The 24,812-nt window shown below is 35.7% G+C and overlaps 1 protein-coding gene across 1 annotated transcript in view; it reads right to left on the bottom strand.

The window, feature by feature from the left end:
* LOC125659908 (uncharacterized) overlaps positions 1 to 22,330 on the bottom strand; it is a 34,289-nt gene extending 11,959 nt beyond the window's left edge. The window contains exons 1-11 of the mRNA XM_048891705.2: positions 22,285 to 22,330; positions 21,979 to 22,003; positions 21,066 to 21,125; positions 19,924 to 20,077; positions 18,389 to 18,519; positions 15,217 to 15,291; positions 14,548 to 14,565; positions 13,360 to 13,501; positions 11,254 to 11,375; positions 4,948 to 5,019; positions 1,602 to 1,664 (exon numbers count right to left, since the gene is read on the bottom strand). Coding sequence (XP_048747662.2) covers positions 1,602 to 1,664; positions 4,948 to 5,019; positions 11,254 to 11,375; positions 13,360 to 13,501; positions 14,548 to 14,565; positions 15,217 to 15,291; positions 18,389 to 18,519; positions 19,924 to 20,077; positions 21,066 to 21,125; positions 21,979 to 22,003; positions 22,285 to 22,314 — 892 coding nt within the window. The 5' untranslated portion in view covers positions 22,315 to 22,330. The remainder of the gene's footprint in view (positions 1 to 1,601; positions 1,665 to 4,947; positions 5,020 to 11,253; positions 11,376 to 13,359; positions 13,502 to 14,547; positions 14,566 to 15,216; positions 15,292 to 18,388; positions 18,520 to 19,923; positions 20,078 to 21,065; positions 21,126 to 21,978; positions 22,004 to 22,284) is intronic.
* Positions 22,331 to 24,812: the final 2,482 nt, after the last annotated feature.

The raw sequence follows: 24,812 nt of genomic DNA, 5'->3' as shown, positions 1-24,812 counted from the left end.
CCGGTTACCTAACACGTCAACACACGAAATCATTTGAAGCTGGGAGTTTTCGGGTCGTATGGGGCTTTAATGAATATTTGAAGGTATGTTTGGACACAACTATAGTAGGCAAATATGTTAAGAATTTTTTGATATTAAATTTATGAGACAGCAACACAAGAATACAACGATCTGGCCTCAACTGTGCGCAGCTTTTTGTGCGCCGTAATTCGAAGGTTTTTATTAGGGGGTGGAACTGTAGCTCTCTGTTATGTCAACATATTTTTTCAGAGAACTACAGTTCTGCAGCTAAGAATACATGTATCTGTATTTTACATACGTAGATATGAGAGAAATAAGTATAATTATAGATATGATTAAACAATAATTTTACTTCATCACCATTGTTACAGATCACAATCATATGATAGTGTTTGAATTTGTCTGGAACCATAACTCTTCTCCTTCTTGAAGATGGTATATAAATATCCTTTTCACTTTCACACCTCAGTATTCTCTTTCAAAGTTATGACCAACATGATCTACCATTTTTCTTTTTTATGATTGTAATCCACGCTCCATGCAAAACTTATATGTAATTTTTGCAATTTTATTCACAGCTGAATACTTATTGTGATTTTTAGTTACATGTTTTGATATTAAAATTTTTCAAAGTTCCAGTATTTTATGGCAAATAATTGTCTCTAGTATATTCAACTTCGACAGGAAATTATGCATGCATACAATTCAGTATTATATTGTTCGTAAAATAGATAAGTTCTAGGATTTGAATTAAAAGTTTGAAATACTTTTTTATATTTTTTGTTCACTGATCCCGTGGGGATCCGGGTTAGAATAGGTCCTCAGTACCCCTTGCTTGTCGTAAGAGGCGACTAAATGGGGCGGTACTTCGGATGAGACCGCAAAAACCGATGCCTCGTGTCACAGCAGGTGTGGCACGATAAAGAAACCTCACTGCTCCATGGCCGTAAGCGCCGAGCATAGGCCTAAATTTTGCAGCCCTTCACTGGCAGTGGTGACGTCTCCATATGAGTGAAAAATTCTCGAGAGGGACGTTAAACAATATACAATCATTGATACATTATTTGCAGTACAAAAAAAAACATTGCTGTCCTATCAGTGTTACAGTTTTTTAAAAAGTTGGAGTCCTATCAGGATGCAAGCCAAACAAATGTGTATCCTATCGCATTTTGCACCAGTCCCAACTCCCTAATAAATATTGACCGGTTCCTTATGGTAGTCAATCTTTTGTGTTTCAAATACATACATGTATCAATATTTTGAAATCATGAATATCATGAAATGTTAAACTTTGTAAAAAAAAAAAAATAAAAAAAATGTATGTTCATAAAATATCAAAGTAGTGCTGTGTTGAATATCTTAGAAATATATAGACAGAAAAAGAAAATTCGAATTATATCTCTTTCTACATGGCATTTAATTGTATGGCTTATTTTAAAATCGGGATTATTTTCAAGTATTTTACATGTACAGTCCGAGAAATTGGTGGTTTATTTTCCAAACCAGATTATTATCAAATCCGACTAATCATTAAAATTTTAGGGTATCTTGTTCACAGCAAGTTACAAAATGATTCTCACCCACAGTAGTTAACTTTGTAACTGGGCGCAGAGTATTGGTGACTGGTCCATGAGGAGATTTATCTGGAAGAAAAACAGTGCAATGTTTAATGTAGACAGCTGTGTGATGTCATCCAATGTCTAATGTAGACAGCTGTGCGATGTCATTCAACGTCTAATGTAGACAGCTGTGTGATGTCATCCAATGTCTAATGTAGACAGCTGTGCGATGTCATTCAACGTCTAATGTAGACAGCTGTGTGATGTCATTCAATGTCTAATGTAGACAGCTGTGCGATGTCATTCAATGTCTAATGTAGACAGCTGTGTGATGTCATCCAATGTCTAATGTAGACAGCTGTGCGATGTCATTCAACGTCTAATGTAGACAGCTGTGTGATGTCATCCAATGTCTAATGTAGACAGCTGTGCGATGTCATTCAACGTCTAATGTAGACAGCTGTGTGATGTCATTCAATGTCTAATGTAGACAGCTGTGCGATGTCATTCAATGTCTAATGTAGACAGCTGTGTGATGTCAACCAATGTCTAATGTAGACAGCTGTGCGATGTCATTCAACGTCTAATGTAGACAGCTGTGTGATGTCATTCAATGTCTAATGTAGACAGCTGTGCGATGTCATTCAATGTCTAATGTAGACAGCTGTGTGATGTCATTCAATGTCTAATGTAGACAGCTGTGTGATGTCATTCAATGTCTAATGTAGACAGCTGTGTGATGTCATTCAATGTCTAATGTAGACAGCTGTGCGATGTCATTCAATGTCTAATGTAGACAGCTGTGTGATGTCATTCAATGTCTAATGTAGACAGCTGTGTGATGTCATTCAATGTCTAATGTAGACAGCTGTGTGATGTCATTCAATGTCTAATGTAGACAGCTGTGTGATGTCATTCAATGTCTAATGTAGACAGCTGTACGATGTCATTCAATGTCTAATGTAGACAGCTGTACGATGTCATTCAATGTCTAATGTAGACAGCTGTACGATGTCATTCAATGTCTAATGTAGACAGTTGTACGATATCATTCAAAGTCTAATGTAGACAGCTATGTGATGTCATTCAATGTCTAATGTGGACAGCTGTGCGATGTCATTCAATGTCTAATGTAGACAGCTGTACGATGTCATTCAATGTCTAATGTAGACAGCTCTGTGATGTCATTCAATGTCTAATGTAGACATTTGTACGATGTCATTTAAGAAATAAGATATAATTTTTGAATGTTGTTGGGATATGACATGAATTTGGTCACGTGATCAAAGATTTGATCACGTACCAACTTCATGTCATATCCCAATAACATTCAAAAATGATATTTTATTTTTTATATTTATATTTTCTATTTTGATTTGTGTTCTTACCGAGCTTCCATGATTATGTAGCAAATGACCAAAATAACGATCGTAGAACACAAAATATAGTTCGTTAGAGTTTTATCGAATAAAAAATTAGGAACAATATCAAAGAGAATATAAGATATCGATATTTAATTGAAAATGTTTTAAAAAAAAGACGAAACATGTGTAAAATAAAGGTAATCTAGTGCGTAAAGTTAACTGAAATGACGACAAGAAGAGCGGAGTAAACTACATCCGTGATGTGATTTGGTCGCGATCAGCGATGGAAAAACGCGTCGGTGTAGATTACCAAGTTGAAAACGTAATTGTTGATCACAGATTTCGACAGAAATTCAAAGGATCTGAGAGAATTGATGATGGATATGATGGGTCAAGTTAACGTTAAGCTCTTAGTCAGGTTTTTGGAAAGAAACAACGATATGTTCATCGTTAGGACTCGGGGTTGTAGACATGCAGGAGACGATTCAAGACAGTAGGACAGATTTAGACAAAGTGCAAGTAGGTTGCGTCTTTTATTTACCTTCAGTGTGTGTAAAATAAAATAAAAACGAACTGACGGAGTTTTTGTTCACTTGAGAGATTTCTGTTGTAGGATTTTAATGAAGACTCGCACTGGTACCCTGACATGAACATGTAAATTTTTCGAGCCTCGAAACCAGCCTCGCTTATGATCATGCCGAGTCATAGCCGTGATGGAAGTTACCAGGAAACAACAGGTTAACTTATCATCATAAAGTAAATAAGCTTATAACTCTGCCTACATGTTTTCGCTTCCAATATCATAGAACTTTATTTTATAAATTCGCCATGCAGAAGTTGTAGACGGTATTTAAAACTGTATAAAATGAAACAACAGAACGATATGTTTAATGTTTCTCTTTTATAAATCGATGAAATTCTTGTTTGTTTACAAAATAAACTGTATAAATATCCTGCTGCGTTTATTTCTGTTAAGATGTCATTGCAGTGGCAGATCCAGGGTTTACGAAAGGGTGTGTGTGTAAGTCAAGTATTAGCCAAAATGCTTAGCCATTTTGGGTGCCAATCTGGAATTTTACTCACGCTATTTCTATTATTTAAATTTGTGGCGAGAGGGGGGGGGGGGGGCTAAATCCCCCACTGCATTGTATAAGCAAGAAGCCAGGTGAAAATACAGGAACTGACTTTTGAAGCGGTGATTGTATTCATACGCAAGAACAAACTGATCACGTGACCAAATTCATGTCACACGAAATTGAACATCAATTTCATTAGTACTGTCATATAAGGAAGTGCATTGGCAAATGTAAATATTCAATGTCTAATGTAGACAGCTGTGCGATGTCATTCAATGTCTAATGTAGACAGTGTGCGATGTCATTCAACGTCTAATGTAGACAGCTGTGTGATGTCATTCAATGTCTAATGTAGACAGCTGTGTGATGTCATTCAATGTCCGATGTAGAAAGCTGTGTGATGTCATTCAATGTATAATGTAGAAAGCTGTGTGATGTCATTCAATGTATAATGTAGACAGCTATGTGATGTCATTCAATGTATAATGTAGAAAGCTGTGTGATGTCATTCAATGTATAATGTAGACAGCTGTGTGATGTCATTCAATGGCTAATGTAGACAGCTGTGTGATGTCATTCAATGTCTAATGTAGAAAGATGTGTGATGTCATTCAATGTATAATGTAGACAGCTGTGTGATGTCATTCAATGTCTAATGTAGACAGCTGTGTGATGTCATTCAATGTCTAATGTACTACATTAAATGTAGTCAGCTTTGTGATGTTATACCGATATTCCAGCTACTGTATCACATTTTTTAAAAATGTTTTGATGGAAATTCAAACATAAAGATGAGTAAAGGAGAGAGAGAGAGAGAGAGAGAGAGAGAGAGAGAGAGAGAGAGAGAGAGAGAGTAGTAGTAGTAGTAGTAGTAGTATAATGTACAATTATTTTTCTAGTGTAATAATCTATTTTCAACGTGCTCACCCGATGAAACAGTCACTCCCATCACTCCAGGTCCTGACGCGGTTTTAGTTGTAGCTGTGCGTGTGGTGTGTGCTGAAAACAAATTTACCGTACATGTATGGGTAGAGAAAACTAGTAGGGAATGGTATTCATCCTTTCCACACCAGGAATACTTTAAATGTTATGTAGGTTAAAAATATCATATTCTTGCCAGAACAAAACGCTCAGAGGTCTGAGGAAAACATGACACTTCACACTTTTCACACAAAGAGGGTGTTGCACCGAAGCGGGAATTTTATACATGTTGTTTAAACATAATTTTTGAAATCGTTAAAATTACATTGTATTTTTTCCTGGGTAGCAGATACAATGCATACGGTTACATGCACCTGAAAACATTGATTCAACATTATAACAATTTGCTACTGGAATACATACCATCTTATCCACTCAAACTGTTTAACAGTTATGTACCTTGTTTTGCCTTAAACAGTTAAAAGTTTTTTTCTTTCAAAGCTTTGCAAAGTTCATGGCGGTTTTTCGTAAAAGGCACCATACCTTTGTCAACACCTTTCACTCAGAAAAGAATACAAATTCTCGTTAGCAACCTTGACTATTAAAACACATGTATTGCATGCTGTATTCGGCGTGTTTGTTGCGAGTCCTATTCACAAACTAAACAGCGTCCAGGTTGGAAGCTTATTTCAAACTCGGTACATAATTTGACACGAAACATTTATATAAACTAGAAGTGTGTTTCAATTTTCAAAAAAAAATCTACATGGAAAACGTAATATGAAGAAAAAAAGTGTTTGTGAGGGATTCGAACCCGGTCGTTTTTTTTTTGGGGGGGGGGGGGTGGTAAACATCCCTATCTGTAAAACTCGACGACCTTACCCACTGAACCACGTAGTAGATCATGCAATACTAAGGAAAATTAACATACAGGTGAAGTTGAAAATAAAATCAGTGAAGTCCTTTCGATTTTTTTAAATTACAAAACATGCCCTCGTGAAATTAAATTTCAAAGCGACAGTTTTTTGTGTGTGTGGAAAACTTGAAGAACATGTTCATGCTAAATTAATTTTGTTTCATGGAGGCAGTTTTTCTTAAATTCGGGGATACCCCTCCATTTTAACGACAAAAATCATAGAAATCGCTTATTGCTTGATTTAAACTCGAATTATTTTGGCTAAGTTTTGTCAATACACGACTTTTAAACTTATTTTCAAAGATGTTTGAATCACACAAGTTCTAATTGGTTTTATCATATATTTGAATAACTTAATTTTATCGATCTTTCATGCAACACCTTTAGGGAAATTAACATGAAACGTGCAACACCTTCTTTTAAAACACTAGATGAAAGGTGAAGATAACGAACAGTGATCAACCTCATTACTCCTATAAAGAATACGATATAGAGTTGGGGGAACACGGACCCCTGGACGCACCAGAGGTGGGATTAAGTGCCTAGGAGCAGTAAGCACCCCCTGTCGACCGGTCACACCCGCCGTAAGTCCTAGATCTGATGACAAGTTATTGTATTCAAATTAACGTATTGATATCATAACCTTTGTTCAAATAAGCTATTACTATGCACAGCTTAATCTTTGTTTAACTAATTTATTACTATGTACATCTTAACCTTTGTTCAACTAATCTATTACTATGCACATTTTAACCTTTGTTCAACTAATTTATTACTATGCTCATCTTACCCTTTGTTCAACTACTCTGTTACTATGCACATCTTACCCTTTGTTCAACTAATCTATTACTATGCAAATCTTACCCTTTGTTCAACTAATCTATCACTATGCACATTTTAACTTTTAAAGCATTCAAAGTAGGAATGCGAAATGAAACACGTTCCCTCTGTTCTTCACAGAAAAAGCAAACTTTGCATTCAGGAATGTTCACGACATCCTATTCTAATACCATACCAAATATGACAGAGGACAGTTTCAACATATGCAGAATATGTCAAAAACAAATAAAACGCAAAATTCTTCCCTATCAATACAAATTTAATCTTTTCATCGTGTTGATTCACACATATTACTTAAGAAACCCATGGTACTTGATTAGCAAAAGCTATTTTTCAAGAGGTTATGTATCAAGCCCATATAACACAATAGTTCAAGACTTCTTTATACAGAACAAAGACTCCAATATAATTTCCACGATCCCCATGGTAAACTGTATATACCTGATTACCATCACGGCAGGATCGTGGAAAAACGGGGGGAAATGCCTTCATTGTGAAAGCAATCACGACGCTGCACTACGCTCCTAGTACGAGCAAAGTTGTTAGTCACGATTGAGGCAGAGTAGGGTCTTTTATAATAGTATCTTATATAATAATTTCATTACCAGTCTGAAATTAACGAATTTAACGAAGAAAAAATTATATTCAATAATGAGTTTTGGAAAGAAGGTTTTTGTGTTATTTTAAATTTTCGGCCACTAACTGACCTTCAGTGCAGGCCTAATCATCCTCAATCAATGTTTGCATATTTTGAAGTATAAAATGTTAGAGAAGTTCAGGTTTTTGTAGAAAAACATTTTCAACCCCTAATTGGACATTTCGATTTCCTATACCGAACTCGTTAATTTAGAATTGATTATCAACCATCATTTTTAAGCGCTAAGCGTAGCTTAGGCGCTTATTGCCGCCAGTTGGGTTTTGCTTTCGTCATCATGTTTCCGGTTTATCGCCACCTATAGGCGAATTTATTCATCGCTGTAGTCAAGTCGTGTTTAAAGTAGTCGTGATTTTGCAACCGATCTAGCACGGGGATAACATTCATATCTGCAGTTGCATCCCCCCCCCCCCCCCGGAAATACAGTTCGTTGAACAGTGAACAAAATATGTATAAAAAGGGTGATATTTTTGTCCTCATTCTTGGGGAAAGTGAGACACAGATGCAGGTCATTCTTCAGTTAAATCCCATTTGAATCTGCGTCTGTAATAATTAAAGTGATTCAAAATCTAAAATTGAATAAGAAATGTATATGAAACCGTTTTAGCTAGGGTGCCTTTGCATTGTTACCTTCGCATGGCGCTTAGAGGCCAGGAAAATCCATTTGCATGGTGCAATCTATAATTAGAAGTCACGTCATTAAGCTATACACGAAACAGGAGGGTTTTCCACGTGTGTTTTGGCTGCTGTTCCGACTCAGTAAAATTTTTGTCCGACGCAGCAAAAATGTGTGCAACACAGTAAAAAATTAACTGATCCGCGTCCATTGTGAACGAGAAAGAATTTGTGCACGATTATGCTTTGACAGGGAAGGACAGAGATCGGTGTCTCAGAAGGATGATATTGCGTAACTGCTTACACCTTCCCCGATCATATATGTAAGTCGGTCATGCAGAAATTTAGAGGATGCAACGGTGTAACTTAAGCTTACTTTATTATTTCTAAACAACCAAGATATTCTTCAGAATCATCGTCAACACAATCAAATTTGATTTCGTGATTTAGTTTCAAAAATGAGACTAAAAATAATAATCTTGGGGCAAGGAAAAGATAAAAGGTACAACATTATATTATATTATATTATATCATATTATGGAAGACAATACCCCGGTTTCAAGTATTCAAAACACCGCGTGGAATTTTACGAGGGCTGTATACTGAAATACATATGTTTAGAAGAAGTGTTAGATAAACATTGCCATTGTGTCAAGCATGAATGTGAAATGGTTTGCGGTCCACAGCACGCTACATACAACGAAAAGTAATCGTGTTTTCAATTTCTTTGCACTTCAAACAAACAATTTACAATGACATGCATATGCTACATGTATTTCCGAACGTACAAATGATGAAGGGGGAGGGGCATGGATGTACTGTCGTTGTTCCCTGTCCCCACATTTTGTTTTCGCTGAACGATCTTTTCATCATATAAAAAAGATGCATTTAGTTTTTTGGTGATATGCCTCTTCATTATTTCTAACAGCGGTTTGAACATTACCGTTTGAAAATTAATTTTGTAACTTTTCAGTGCCTAGTTTGGGATTCTCATTTAGCTATATTTACATGTTGTAAATTTTCCATATTTATTGCGAGTCACTTCTGTTACGTTTTTTTTCCTTCATATTAGAACTCCTACATAAGCTTCGAATCTTATGGTGTTTTGCTAAGGTTATTGGCATTTTCATATAAAGAACTGTTTTATAAATTAAAACAATAGCAATGTGTACTATGTCTCATTCAGACAAACGGATGAGTCTCCTTTGCAATATGAATATGAGCTTTTACACAAGAAGTTGTAATACATACAAGTTGATGAGTACAGCGTTTAATATACCTGTGTACAAACTCTTGGTTTGGTTTTTTGGGGATTTTTTTTTGGTTTTTTTTTTTTAGATTTACGTATAACAAACAATCACTACAATTGCTAAATGTAAATCCATGCTTATATGTTAATCTAATTCATCATCATATTTGAATTAGTATATCCTCTTGCACTAACTTTCATGTTAAAAATGAGCTCTTGTTGATGACGCAGTATTCAGTTTCGAAGTAATATTGCACATGTATGATGAACATCTTTTCTAAATAACTTCCTAAATTTTGTTTTCAGTTATACATGTATTTATCGGACTTATTTGGATTCAGATTCTCTCCAACCTGATTTTGAATTGAAAATAACTTCATTATTGATTACAAAAAATAAGTCCACTTTCATGGTTTGATTGCTATTTACAGATAATTATGCACTGGATTCTGTAGTACAAGTCATACAGATGCATGTTTATGTGTGTATTTAAATGATTTCTGGTAAGGTAATGAAATGGATGTAAAGCGTTTCATAATCCTGCATTATTGGTGTCTTTTGACATGTGACATTTGTTAGTGTATGTGGTTATGTGTAATTTTCTTTTTTGTCCAGTTTGTTTGTTCCTTTCTATTATAAGTGACTTACATATATGTATCAAACTATTGATTTGTTTCATATCAGTTGTATTCTAAAAATATTTCATACACTATTTAACTGGAACACAACAGTAAGTTAGTTGCGTAATAACAATTGAACACTTTATACCGAAAATTACCATTACAACTGTTTTTAGATTTTCTACCAAAAATGATCTTCTCTATAACATCACATCTGTAAGAGAGAAAAAATGCATAGTAATGTAGAACATTTAATGATCCAGGGACCGGAGCAGAGCGGATCAGAAACCCTTGCCTTGGGAAGATGGGTGGGAGCTAAACAGGGTATAAAGTGTTCATTTGTAAAATATTTGAATAACATAGCCTTAAATGCTATTGATTGATTGTATCTTGTTTAACGTTCTTCTCAATAATTTTTAATTCATATGGAGACGTCACCAAGACCGGTGAAGGGCTTCAAATTTAGGCCTATGCTCGGCGCTTACGGCCATTGAGCAGTGAGGGTTCTTTAGCGTGCCACACCTACTGTGACACGGGCCATCCGTTTTAAAGGCCATCTCCGAGGACCCGTGACATTCACACCTGATGCCGAGAGTTTGGTGATGGAACTGTCACTACCTGTTTAACGAACTAGGTCTGTTGCGGCCGGGATTCGAACCCCAACCGCCCTCATACAGAGCGAACACTTTACTTCTGGACCACCGCAGCGGTGGTAATGCTATTGATACTAAATTCTGATTATAGATATTTAATAAGAACAGGTGTCCTTTACCAAAATTGTAAATTTCATGATCCAAGGACAGGGTTTTAGTTTAGTGTGGGATCAAAATTATCATAGTGACAATTGTTTTAACAACATCATATAAAATTTATATTTACGTGTTGAAAAGTTTCAGGACATTGCTTCCAATCCATATTTGTTATTTTCTTACAGAAAATGTACTACTTAGTTATGCGAAAATAAAGAATAATGCATAAACCTTTTTTTTTTTTTTTAATGTTGTTACTGCTCATTAACATTACATACAGAATTCATGAAGTCAGCTTAGCGCTTTTCAGTACTTTCAGTACTTTGATTACAAATTAGCGTTAGCAAAGTTCGACGAGAAATAATAACAAACTCAAGCTGCATGGACTTCGTTCTTCATAAATACTTCCCAATAAAATCATGATCAGTCAAACAAAAGCCCAAATATTCTTTGAGGCACAAGCACCTGAAGTATGGCTTCTCCAAAAAGCGTGAAACGATTACATAAATTGAAATTGGGATGAGATAGACAGGGAATCCACACATTTCAGATAACTTATCGCCGCGGAAAAATCAGATGAGAAGGGGGGGTGTAGTTTCCATACTTCAGGTGCTGGTGTGGAATCAAACTAATTGCTGTTGTTAATTGGTCTATTGTGATTTACTTACTGGAGCAGTGAATGTAAACAGCATATCGACAATAGGTCTTGGGTGCTCGCAGGAAACAGGAATCCACATCTTGTGTAGAACAAAACATATCTGCGATCTGCTCAGAGTTGTCGACAAGTGTCCTATGGAGAGAGAAAAGTTCGATAAAATGAATAATGTCTATTTATTATTCAGATTTTAAAAATCCCCAAGAAAAAAACATTTTAAAAAACAATTCTGACCACTTCGTTTGAAACTAGATGTCCTTTAATATCTAATTTCAGGGCCGTAAATTAACCTTCAATTTGGAGGAGGCAGGAAATTAGGCGGGGGTCTGGGGGCCGCCCAGGCCCCCAGACGCTGAGCACATTTTGTGCACACTGAACACGTTTCGTGCAAAATCCTTGATTCTAGGGCCTTCTAAGATGTTACTTGACTAACTCATTCTAAAAGAAAGATTTGGAATGCTTTTTAAGGGAGGTATCATGTTCTTAGTTATTGGAAACAACATAAATTCTAATGAACTTTAAATTTTAATTTTTTTTGGCTCAAAAGTTGGAGGAGGCAGCTGTCTCTCCCGCCTCCATGTAATTTACGGCCCTGAATTTAGCAGTCAATGAGCATAGCAAGATAAAGTCTTTTCCAAAACTAAAACGAACGACATATAGAATAATGGCGTGGTAAAACTAGCTCGCAGTTAGAATGTGAGATATGTAGGTGGCGCTGACGTTAATTCTTTTTGACGTTTTATAGCCATCCTTAAGACCTGAAGTCATGCCCATGAGAATTTTTTTTACACCTTTAGGAAAGAGCAATAATTGTTTGCCAGAAGTGATTTGGCTGCCCAATGGCCTACATCAACTTAAAGCGGAAGTTTGGGGGCGTGTCGTGTCAGTCAATGCGTGCTAATTATATTATCAACAAATAGCGTACAAAATGTATTGTCTAGTTTACATGACTGATCCTTTTCATCATACCTAGATTTGATAAATAGCATTATATATGTATAATACAATATAAAGTTTCATTCATTGAGAACACTTTCTTTTTTTAAATGTACATTATGTTACACCCCAGGGTCGGGGAAGGGTAGGGTTGTTACGGCATACTGACAGATAAGTGTAACTAACACAGCCATAGGTGTTCGAATGCAGAGATTGAAATTCACATTGAAAAGAACCTTACTATTTGTTACGTCAACATGTAATATGTAAACCTTTTACAAGTAAATGAAGCAGCTGTTTATATAAAAATAATTAAATCAACAAAAACACTGTAAAAACAAGCGATAATATTCATGAACGTATTCCACTCTGATTTTATCAATTGAGATGAATATGTTTCAGATGATAAATGATGCAGGCTCTTTATGTATTCTGTCCACAGTGTAAAATGAAAATAATTCGATGTACATGAATTTGATTTGCACTTCCACAATCGCACATTCCCCGCCCTTTCTGGCAAGCGGGAATGTATTACGGTAACCTTCTTTTTTTATCAAATAAAAAATATTCATTGTCTTTTTTTCCCAATATATATTTGCTAAGAACGATAAGAATTTCCTATAGTAAGTCTAAAACGTGTTAATGATCACTAATTAAGGACCTACACAATGGTTGGAAGCGTCTATTTTGTACAAATTTCGTATTTCCGGTGGACGTAATACATTCAAGACGTCTTTCCAGAGCTTGCCGGAAAGATCCCAGAATTTGCGATTACCACGTGCCCTCTTAAAACATGGCCCCACATTGCTTGCGAAAAGTTCACAACAGGGACACAACTAAATAAGTAATTAAAATCACTGTACAGTCGCATTACTTACAGTCGCATTACTTACAGTCGTTGCACTATTGAAATTCAATCCCCTATCTTCAGGGGACATCACTCAGGCGTAATGGTGAAATAATATAGGCCATTATCAACAATTTATATTGGAACTGCACAATTTTCACTGAATAGGAATCGAGATCAACACCTATAATTTTATGCAGTAGTTCAGAGGATATGTTAAAAACGAACGACAGACTAGGACGGACCCTGATTACGATATTTCACCTGCGAGACTCAGCTACGTAAAAAATCCCTTTTGGCAATAGGTCTATGGGATTTTGTTGATATGTAATATACCTTTCATGGTAGGTGTATATAAAGCCTTTGGACGAGCACAATGCCTTGCCAGCAGTTGCAGTGAATGTGTCGTAACAGATCTGCTCGCCCCATGACCGCACCCGCCCTCCAAGAACGAAGTCAAACGTTACATAAATCCTCACTGTAAAATAGTAGACAAAATCACGTGATATATCATTAAAATTAGCAAACATGACAGATTTCTTATAAATGTTAATGAATAAAACAGTGGAATTCTATTTGATTTCCGCCATTCGAAATGACAAAACTAAATGTACACCTGGAATCTTCAACCATACTACATGGAATCAAATACATGTGCTCCTATTCGTAATGATTGAAATTTAAAATGGAGGAATGAATTACAAATATTACCCCTGTGGTTATTGGGGATTTCTAATTTTGCATTGCCCAACAAAAAGCACTAGTGCAGTCACTGTCTGTTACTGTCGTCTTGGCAACGATCTGAACTGAGGCTAAATATATTTGCTACATAAGTTCAACTTTGTGGTGAATTCAGATTTTTTTTTCTATACGTTTACACCCCTAAGAAGAGTAGTAAATATTTTATGGTCCCTGGACATTGTACCTCTATCCTTAAAAATGAAGGAAATCGTTTAGGGTGTATCTTAGATAGGCAGGAGGAAAGGTTTAGGGTGTATCTTAGATAGGCAGGAGGAAAGGTTTAGGGTGTATCTTAGATAGGCAGGAGGAAAGGTTTAGGGTGTATCTTAGATAGGCAGGAGGAAAGGTTTAGGTTGTATCTTAGATAGGCAGGAGGAAAGGTTTAGGGTGTATCTTAGATAGGCAGGAGGAAAGGTTTAGGGTGTATCTTAGATAGGCAGGAGGAAAGGTTTAGGGTGTATCTTAGATAGGCAGGAGGAAAGGTTTAGGGTGTATTTTAGATAGGCAGGAGGAAAGGTTTAGGTTGTATCTTAGATAGGCCGGAGGAAAGGTTTAGGGTGTATCTTAGATAGGCAGGAGGAAAGGTTTAGGTTGTATCTTAGATAGGCAGGAGGAAAGGTTTAGGGTGTATCTTAGATAGGCAGGAGGAAAGGTTTAGGGTGTATTTTAGATAGGCAGGAGGAAAGGTTTAGGGTGTATCTTAGATAGGCAGGAGGAAAGGATAAGGAAGAGAATCAATAAAATATATAGGTCTTCTGTTTGAAAGGGGGGCATAACTCTTACCCACTCTCCGTGTTGTTCCTGCAACCAAAAACCAAAACTTAACAACAAATTCACAAAGCTTAAACTTCAGTATAATCAGCTCTTTTGAAAAACTCATTTATATTCAATACGGAAAAAGATCATCGACAGTTCATCATTATAACATGTCTCCAGAACTTTTATTTTATGTTTTTTGCCGTTATAGTGAGCCTGGTTGTCGCTATTTGATAGAATATTGATTTATAAGAAATAAAAAATTAAAAGCACACACAAAAAAACAAAATACATAAAAAAACAAAATTCCATTACAGTGGAATACGAATGTCTTAAGACTATCAACACTTCGCCGCGAGTTACGTCCCTTTGTATGGTCAGCCAAAGGTTAATCGGTGAAAAGTCAAGCTTCCTTCTTTGAATGACTCTACCAAATGTAAGGGGTTACTACTGTGAAATATAGCTAATTGTTTAGTTTTCATACAAGTTTATGGGTTGTCCCACCCCCGGGGCATTATCATAGTTGACTGCAATTGATGGAAATAACAAATGTCAAAGCAACAGACCAGAAAATTACAAAGGTCAACGTAAGAAAATACGAATTTCTAACCGCAAGATTGCGGACAAGGGACGTAACTTGCGCAGTGTTGATACGTATATATTCATGTGAAGAAGAAAGACGAAGGGTAGTCTTACCAAAAATGGTCGGATGTGTAATGTGACTCGCAGTTTTAGTCGTCGGCGGACGGGAAGAATGCACAGAAGGTTTATCTAAAAATATCGCATATAAATCAGGAACCCAAATTTTTATGAAATTTATTGAACACAAATAAAAAAAAAACCGGACGGAAATGAAGCGGAGATGAAAGATGGCTAGATACCATTGACATAATGTGTCAAACATACCTAAATTCAACGTGTCAAACATACCTAAATTCAACGTGTCAAACATACCTAAATTCAACGTGTCAAACATACCTAAATTCAACGTGTCAAACATACCTAAATTCAACGTGTCAAACATATCTAAATTCAACGTGTCAAACATACCTAAATTCAACGTGTCAAACATACCTAAATTCAACGTGTCAAACATACCTAAATTCAACGTGTCAAACATATCTAAATTCAACGTGTCAAACATATCTAAATTCAACGTGTCAAACATATCTAAATTCAACGTGTCAAACATATCTAAATTCAACGTGTCAAACATACCTAAATTCAACGTGTCAAACATATCTAAATTCAACGTGTCAAACATACCTAAATTCAACGTGTCAAACATATTTAAATTCAACGTGTCAAACATATCTAAATTCAACGTGTCAAACATACCTAAATTCAACGTGTCAAACATATCTAAATTCAACGTGTCAAACATACCTAAATTCAACGTGTCAAACATACCTAAATTCAACGTGTCAATCATATCTAAATTCAACGTGTCAAACATATCTAAATTCAACGTGTCAAACATACCTAAATTCAACGTGTCAAACATATCTAAATTCAACGTGTCAAACATACCTAAATTCAACGTGTCAAACATATCTAAATTCAACGTGTCAAACATACCTAAATTCAACGTATCAAATATACCTAAATTCAACGTGTCAAACATATCTAAATTCAACGTGTCAAACATATCTAAATTCAACGTGTCAAACATACCTAAATTCAACTTGTCAAACATATCTAAATTCAACGTGTCAAACATACCTAAATTCAACGTGTCAAACATACCTAAATTCAACGTGTCAATCATATCTAAATTCAACGTGTCAAACATATCTAAATTCAACGTGTCAAACATACCTAAATTCAACGTGTCAAACATGCCTAAATTCAACGTGTCAATCATATCTAAATTCAACGTGTCAAACATACCTAAATTCAACGTGTCAAACATATCTAAATTCAACGTGTCAAACATACCTAAATTCAACGTGTCAAACATGCCTAAATTCAACGTGTCAATCATATCTAAATTCAACGTGTCAAACATATCTAAATTCAATGTGTCAAACATACCTAAATTCAACGTGTCAAACATACCTAAATTCAACGTGTCAAACATACCTAAATTCAACGTGTCAAACACACCTAAATTCAACGTGTCAAACATACCTAAATTCAACGTGATTATTAAGACAATTGAATGATCTTTACATGTGCCACTAGAACTGTAGCTCTCTTCCTAAGACGTGAGATATGTCAAAGAGCTTTAAACCTACCCCTTATGAAAACATCATGCATCAGCTCGACTTTTTTATTAATATGGCTAAGTCAACAACCGAATATATCAAAGCTGTGAGTTTTCTGTTTGTATGGCGCTTTAATGAATGTTTGAAAGAATGTTTGGACATAAGTGTCGTGGGAAAATATGTAAGGATTTTATATTAAAAATTTGAGACGGCGATGCAAGAATACAACGATATGATACCTCAATCCTGCGCAGGAAAAGGTGCGTTGTTGATTGAGAATTGTGGACCTGTAACTCTCTGGTATATTCCAATTTTACATGTAGGTAAGTAGAGGTATTCAAATTACATGTCAGTACAGTACACAACTTACATGTGACGTCACAATAGAGGTACACAACTTACATCTGACATCACTTTACACAACTTACATATGTCATCACAGTACACAACTTACATGAGACATCACAGTACACAACTTACATGTGACGTCACAATAGATGTACACAACTTACATCACAGTACACAACTTACATGTGTCATCACAGTACACAGCTTACGGAAGCCGATAGGAGCCAGGGTATAGAATTATAATATTAATTTAACTGGCGGCCGCCACTTACTTTATACATGACGGCAGCCAATTTAAAAAACAATTTAATTCATATTGCTGAGTGATTATTTTGGAAAGATTTAGAATAGTACGCAAACACGTAGCATCGTTTTTCAAAGTGTAGGGACAGTCAGAAGAGAAATCGTCTTCTACAATTGTTGACAAGCAGAAAAAGAACCTAAATATGTCTCTTTTGCCCAAAATTCGCACTCCTAAATTGAAGGGAGGGGGCTCTGTTTGCATATGGAAATAACAGAAAATGAACGTTGTCAAAAAAAGTGGAGGGTCAGCCCCCTGGTTCTACGTGCCTGATACGTTGTTCTACGTGCCTGATACGTTGGGTATATTATGTACACGTGAAGATTTGCTCGTGCACGAATTTGTCAATATTTGATATCGTAAACATTTATATTGCACCCCTTTCATTTTGTGTGTGTGTGTGTGTGTGAGAGAGAGAGAGAGAGAGAGAGAGAGAGAGAGAGAGAGAGAGAGAGAGAGAGAGAGAGAGGAGCTGAATAACTGGTGACCACCATATCAATCATTTAAATTGAATGGCGGTCACCATATAAATTAAGTGGCGATCGCCAGTTAATTTATATGGCGGCCGCCAGATAAATTAACTGGCGGCCGCCAGTTAAATTAAGTGGCGGCCGCCACATAAATTAACTGGCGCCCGCCAGATGATAAGTGGCGGCGGCCAGTTACAGTAAATCAAGTGGCGGCCGCCAGTTAATTTATATGGCAGCCGCCAGATAATAAGTGGAGGCCGCCAGTTAAATGAATACTAATTCTATATCCTGGCACCCATTGGCTTCCGTACAACTTACATGTTACATCACAATAGAGGTACACAACTTACATATGTCATCACAATAGAGGTACACAACTTACATGTCCTATTTCAGTATTGGTACATAACTTGCATGTGACATCACAGTACTGATACACAACTTACATGTGACATCACAGTGCAGGTACACAACTTACATGTGACATCACAGTACAGGTACACAACTTACATGTGTCGTCACAGTAGACGTACACAACTTACATGTGTCATCACAGTACAGGTACACAACTTGAGAGCAGTAGGCGGTGTGTTTTGTCACTGTACAGTGAGTAATGTCTGCCGCGGAACAGGTAACGTCTGAAGTGTTGTAATTATCTGTATATAATCTATCTCTGAAAAAAATATCGAAATCTGTAAAAACGAAATATGTTTTGATAGAGACATGTTTGGTATTTAATAAAATGGAAATACCAAAATAGAGAAAAAATATGGAATGAATTCAAAAATGAAACTAGAACTGCCTAGCCCTAGTTTGGCTTATATACCACCACTGACAACAATTTTATAAAATATGCAAACATGCGCAGAACGGCATCCGGTTGGCTACGAGCGTGAGACCGCGCATACTTGTTTTATCGAAATATTCATTTATAAAAAAAAAAAAAACATGGTATCGTGTGTTTATCCACTGAGTTTTCCTAAAGAAACTGAATGAAATTTAATTATGGTATCCTGCTGCAACCCATGCATAAATCATTCGTATGTACATTCTGTAATCCGTAACCTTGTTTACATTCGCAACGTAAAGTATGGCGACGCACGAACACTTTTAAAAGTATAACACCGTAGGGTTTTACGATGCAAATCGGAAAATCATGGGATTAATGTCAAGAAAAAGAAGAAGAAAAGATTGTCTTATTTCAAGGATATCATCTCGCCAGGCACCAGCAGAGACATAAACCTCAAAGGTAGGTCTGTACCTCATGCAGAAGTTTTCCATTGTTCCTACCGAACTGAAGTTAAGGTGGTAGATGGCGGAGGATATGTAATGCTTTTATTCGTTTGATATTGTGAATACAAGTGAAATGAGAAATTTAGTACGACCTAGAGGCCATTTTTTCTAAGTCTTAAGTCCAATTTGTGTGACCTTTTGAAAATACAAATTGATGTCTGTCTTCTTCATCCCGTTTTAAGTACATGTATGTTTGTAACCTTGGTGATTTCAGGAGAAAAATGGATATCACTATATGACTCGGGGAGTATTATTCTATATGTATATCAGGATATAGTTTGATAGATATTGACATTAAGACCAAACATTCGATTTGTGGTAAGTCGCCGTGAGTAATGTCACTCTGGGTGAAAAGACAAATCACTTAAAGTCCAGAAAACGATTTGTTATATTAGTGTCCAGTTTGACTGACCTTGAACCTTTCGACCTATGAATATCAATAAATATCATCCTCATCCTATGGCAAAACATGACGGTTCTAAGTAACGAAGAAATAAAATCGCCTAAGGAAGGACGAGCGACCCGATTTCTTGTGGGAGGTGTGATGACATTAGATAAACAAATCCTATAAGAAATACATGATATAACAAAATAATCACACTTTCCAAAACTAGTGAACTTAGAATACTGCTGACATTACATTAAATATTTACAAGTATTTCAAATAGATAAAGCACAGAATGGGTAAATACATTTAACAGCTACATGTAAAAACATTTAACAAGTTTTGATAATACGAATTTTTAAGTTCTTCTGTAAATGAATACAACACGCTGTCCGATACCTCCCAAGGACGCCCACGCTTAAACCTTTAGATCGACACAGTGCCTCTCCGACAGTCCTGTCGAGTGAAGCATCAGAACAAATTTCTGTGTTCTCTATCCTCACCCGGCCATAGGTACCGTAGGGAAATTTCACGTCAGACTCCCGAAAAGTCTCTAAAACAGAAGAAAATAGAAGTCAGCTGTTCGTATTATCAATATGACTATCAGACAACCTGAACCGATCGCATTCCGGAAAGTATGGTGTAGATGGAAAGTTATATTGATCTCAAAAGTCATGTGCAGGTAAACATCCATATACCTGATGTGGTGCCCCCCCCCCCCCCCCCCCCCCCCCCCCCATCATGCAATGTTTGCATATCCTGACGGTGTTCAAGACAGGACAAACCGTATTCAGAAGACACGCAGTACTAGTGTATACAAAATCATATTGGACAAATATAAACATTTATCTAATTATAAGAAAGCAGCTGTGTGTTGTCGTTCATTTCAGCAATACACACTCCAGACTTCCTGACTGTTCTTTTGTCAAGCATTCAACATAGGAGTGTTGGTGGGGGTGTTGGTTGGGATGTTGAGGACCCATGTCTGGCTTCAAAACCACGAGTCTCTTGTCACGACATTCATGAGTACACCAAATTAGACACGACATGTCAGTCCATACAGACGTCTTACCCCCCCCCCCCCCTTAATTAAAACATGACTGCAGCATAACGACAGACGTCATATCCTCATCCGTTAAAACGTGACTGTAGCGTAACGACTGTATACCCTCATCCGTTGAAACGTGACTATAGCGTAACGACTGACGTCATATCCTCATCCGTTAAAACGTGACTGTAGCATAACAACCCAATCAAAATTTTAAAAAAATTCTGACGATGTGAGGCACTGTGATTTAAATGAGTACATTGTGAACCAACTTTTATTCGAGAATAAAACATTTTCCTCATTCCATGGCGAATACTACTTTCTCATAAGTTTTGTTCAGTCACTTTAAGTGTATGGACGTAACTCAGCTGTTGTTTGTGGGAGATTCGATAATAAAGTAGACACTAGTTAGATAGGGTTTATAATTGCATGTGTTACATTAAGTACATTATTTCGGAGGTAAAAAAAGGGGGGAGTGATAAGTACAACATACCGTTGGTAGGGGTAGTTGTTCCTCGGAGTGTTGTTGGGGATGTTAATGATCCTTGTGTGGCTTCAAATGAAGAGAAGGAAATATTTTTAAATCATCAGTTTAAACTTGAAAGTAAGAAAGTGAAATTTGGCATTTCTGATGTTTTTCATCCTGATTACCCCCCCCCCCCCCCCGAGTCCGACCAATCTCGTTAGGAATTTTGAAACTCGTAGTCTGGGATCCGTATTCGAATTCAGAAATTTATAAAATCATCACGAATTTATAAATTAATCACCACGAATTTATGAATTATGCATCACGATTTTATAAATTAATCATCACGAATTCATAGATTACACTTATAAAAAAAATTCCACTAATTTTTAGTTTGTATATAGCAATCAAAATGTATTTTCTTCGGAAATTAAACCGTCATTATTATTTCTTTCATATTCTCTATCATAGTGTTTTAAAGATATTTGCTACTGCAAATAAATGCTATAAAAAGGCAGCAAAGAATATGTATATGCAATGCTAAATTGCCGGATGGGAGACAAAAGTTAGGGGTTATATACTTATCAATGACCCAGATTTAATTTCTCCATAAATACATTGACCTATCAATTTGGAATAAAACCTTTATAATTAAAACAAAATAAATTAATTCCAATATGTGACTATAAGGAATAAAAATTGGGCTTTACAAGACTATAAATCAATGGAAACATGGGATAGGTTCTGCATTAAATCGGTGGACAATGCAACGTGCCTTACTTATGACCAAATTATTATTGATACAGTAAATGTAACTGATACTATAAATTATATGTACATGTAGGGCACACAGATATATATTTGTTTAAACTATGTTGACCGATTTCAGAGGAGGCTGCATAGTATACCTCTACGTGTAGATTCGTGATATAAAGCTTACCTGTCCGGGCTACATTGTTACAGAACTGAAATATAACGAATGACGTTTCTTTAATTAACAGAGATCACCGACAATATTAGAAAATCACTGTATTCCTATAAAGACAGAAAAAATACATTAATGAAATGTTCTGCTAACCTACGTTTCGGCTATAATGAAAGTAGAAACATCGATGGATTTTTTTTGTTTTCGCATTTTTCCCCCCATTTGTGATTTACTGAGATTTATATTTTTAAAAATCTGTTTCTGAAATTATATTGGAATATAAGTCAATAGTTGCCTACTTGATCAATTTATAGACCTTACCGCTAAAACTAGAACCGTGGTCCTCATCATCCTTTATCTTTGTGGCGTTATTTATAAAGCTAAACTCTCGTGTTTAATGCAGCGATATTTATTGGTTCAACTTAATCGCATATTATCAAATTGTTAAGGTGAAATTATTAAGGTGTTTCGATACTTATACAGTTTCTGTCACGAAATTATTTTATGGCAATTTTATGAACAAATAAAACTCAAAATTTTTGTCTCATAATTATAAGATTATCTCGTTAATGAAAATGAAAAGAACTCGAAATCACGAGAAAAACAAAACACAATATAAAGATATTTTCATCACGAAATTTCGAATTCATTTTCTCCTAATTACAAAATTATGATGATCTCGTTATTTTGAGAGAGAAAAATTGAGAAATTACAAGAAACGATGTTGTAATGAAATACGATATCGAAATTATGAGTAAATTTCCTGGTAATTACCTGTACGAGATAATCATCTCAAAATTACGAGAAAATATGTATTTCGCTGTACCTGAAGTCTCTGGACATACACATTTCAAAACAACGAGAAAATGAATACCTCATAATTACGACATTATAATATTGGATTGACATATCAAAGTACTTAATTAAAATAATCAATAAACTGAGAATTTGTTACTATAAATTACATGTATCTAATAGTCATTTCCTCGTGAATGCGATGCAGATAAAAACAATGTACGTTTGAATGTTGATAAATGCAGTGCGTCTATTTTAATGGCTGGGAATTTCAACACTTTTCATGATGACGAAGCACATCACGCACGCACTATCGCGGTTCATGAAGTATTCTGGCGTAAATCGTCGCAATTCATGCCCTCATGTATTTCATTTGAGGAGAGCTTGGCTTGTTGCATGTGATGGCTTAAAAAGACATGAAACACACAGATAGATAGAGTTATCTTAAGACGACGCATTATATGGCAACCGGATGAATGTGACGTGACCAAAAATGTCTTTAGATCTGAAAATAAGAAATAGCGAAATAAATTTCGAGATTTTTGATCTTTTTGGTTCCTCTACGATCATCTATAATACATTGTATTTAAAAATTCCGAAACTGGTTTTACAAAGTAGAATTTCCTGGACCCCTTAAAATACTCCCCCCCCCCCCCCCCCCCCCCCCCCAAATGGTACCAGAGTAGGATTTTCCGCAGAACTGGATCTGGAGTTGGAATTTTCTTCGGGAAAACTTTAGAGAGTAAGATTTTCTCCGTGGAAACTGGATTAGGAGTAGACTTCCACCACAGAACCGGATCTAGAATAGAATTCTCCAAGAAAATTAAATTTTCAGTAGGATTCCCCCGGAAATTTGGATATAAAATTCGACTAAAGTAAAATTCTGTAGTAATGTCGCAGATTTTATTTGAAAATATGTAAAATGTCAGAAAGGACAGTAGGAACCGCCAACTACGTAAATACATGTAGTTATACTCAGTTGGTTAATCAGATTTACTAAGTTTTGAATTAACTGACAGCAAGCTTTAAAAATAGTCAGCTCAGTATCAATATTCCGCTACGCCTTAACTTCATTATTCAGGGGAAAGTAGTCCTAGAGAATTGACATTGTATGGAGTATGGGCGATAAATAAATCACACTTTTTTTTTTTTAATATCTTAAGAAAAGTATTCAATCGGGAAGGGGGGAGGGAGGGCAAAAAGGAAATTTAAAAAAAACCACTATTTTGATTTAGGTCTAGATGAACACGTTTGGTTGGAGAGAGAAAAAGGCTTTGCAAAAGATGAACACTATCGGAAGATGGAGAGAGAGAGAGAGAGAGAGAGAGAGAGAGAGAGAGAGAGAGAGAGAGAGAGAGAGATGAAACATTCATCGAATCGGAAAATACTACTTATGAATCAGATTAAAATCATAACAAAGTAATTGATCTGAACAAAAACTTGATATCGATGAATTTTGTTTTTGTGTACACGATTTTAGCAGTGTGGTAACCTAGAAAATCTTATCACATTCTATGAAATCGACGGTAGCAAAATAAAACAAAAACAGAGAAACTATTATTCTACATATTCTACACGCAGATAAATCTCGCATAAAACCATCTCAATCTACATTTATCCACCGGAAATTTACAAATTTACAGACAGGCAAAATGTATTCGATCGTTGAAATTGTTTATTCAATAAGCACAATATTTACAATATTTTTCTAAACATCTGTAGTTTTTGTTGAATTTGTATCAATACTTAAAAAAACCCCAGAGATTTCTAGATTTTGAAAATCAATTGGATGTTTGAATTGCAATTTCATAGATGAAATATAGTATTAAGTTCACTGCAGATTTCATTTGGTATATGTGCAAAGTAATTAAGATAGATAATGTACGAAGGGGGGGGGGGTGAACTTAAAATTAGTATGCAATGAATATCTCTGAATGCAATGCAAAATGAAAATTGTGTAATCAGGAATTTCTCTGTGAAGGAATATGAATTTTATCATGGAATTTGTATTGAAATGGTACAATAGATATTCAAAACTACAAAAAACAAAGCAA

This window comes from Ostrea edulis, chromosome 9 (genome assembly GCF_947568905.1).
Source record: "Ostrea edulis chromosome 9, xbOstEdul1.1, whole genome shotgun sequence".
In the NCBI taxonomy this organism is placed as follows: domain Eukaryota; kingdom Metazoa; phylum Mollusca; class Bivalvia; order Ostreida; family Ostreidae; genus Ostrea; species Ostrea edulis.
The sequence above is the reverse complement of the archived record's forward strand: the minus strand, read 5'-3'. Positions and strand labels throughout refer to the sequence as shown.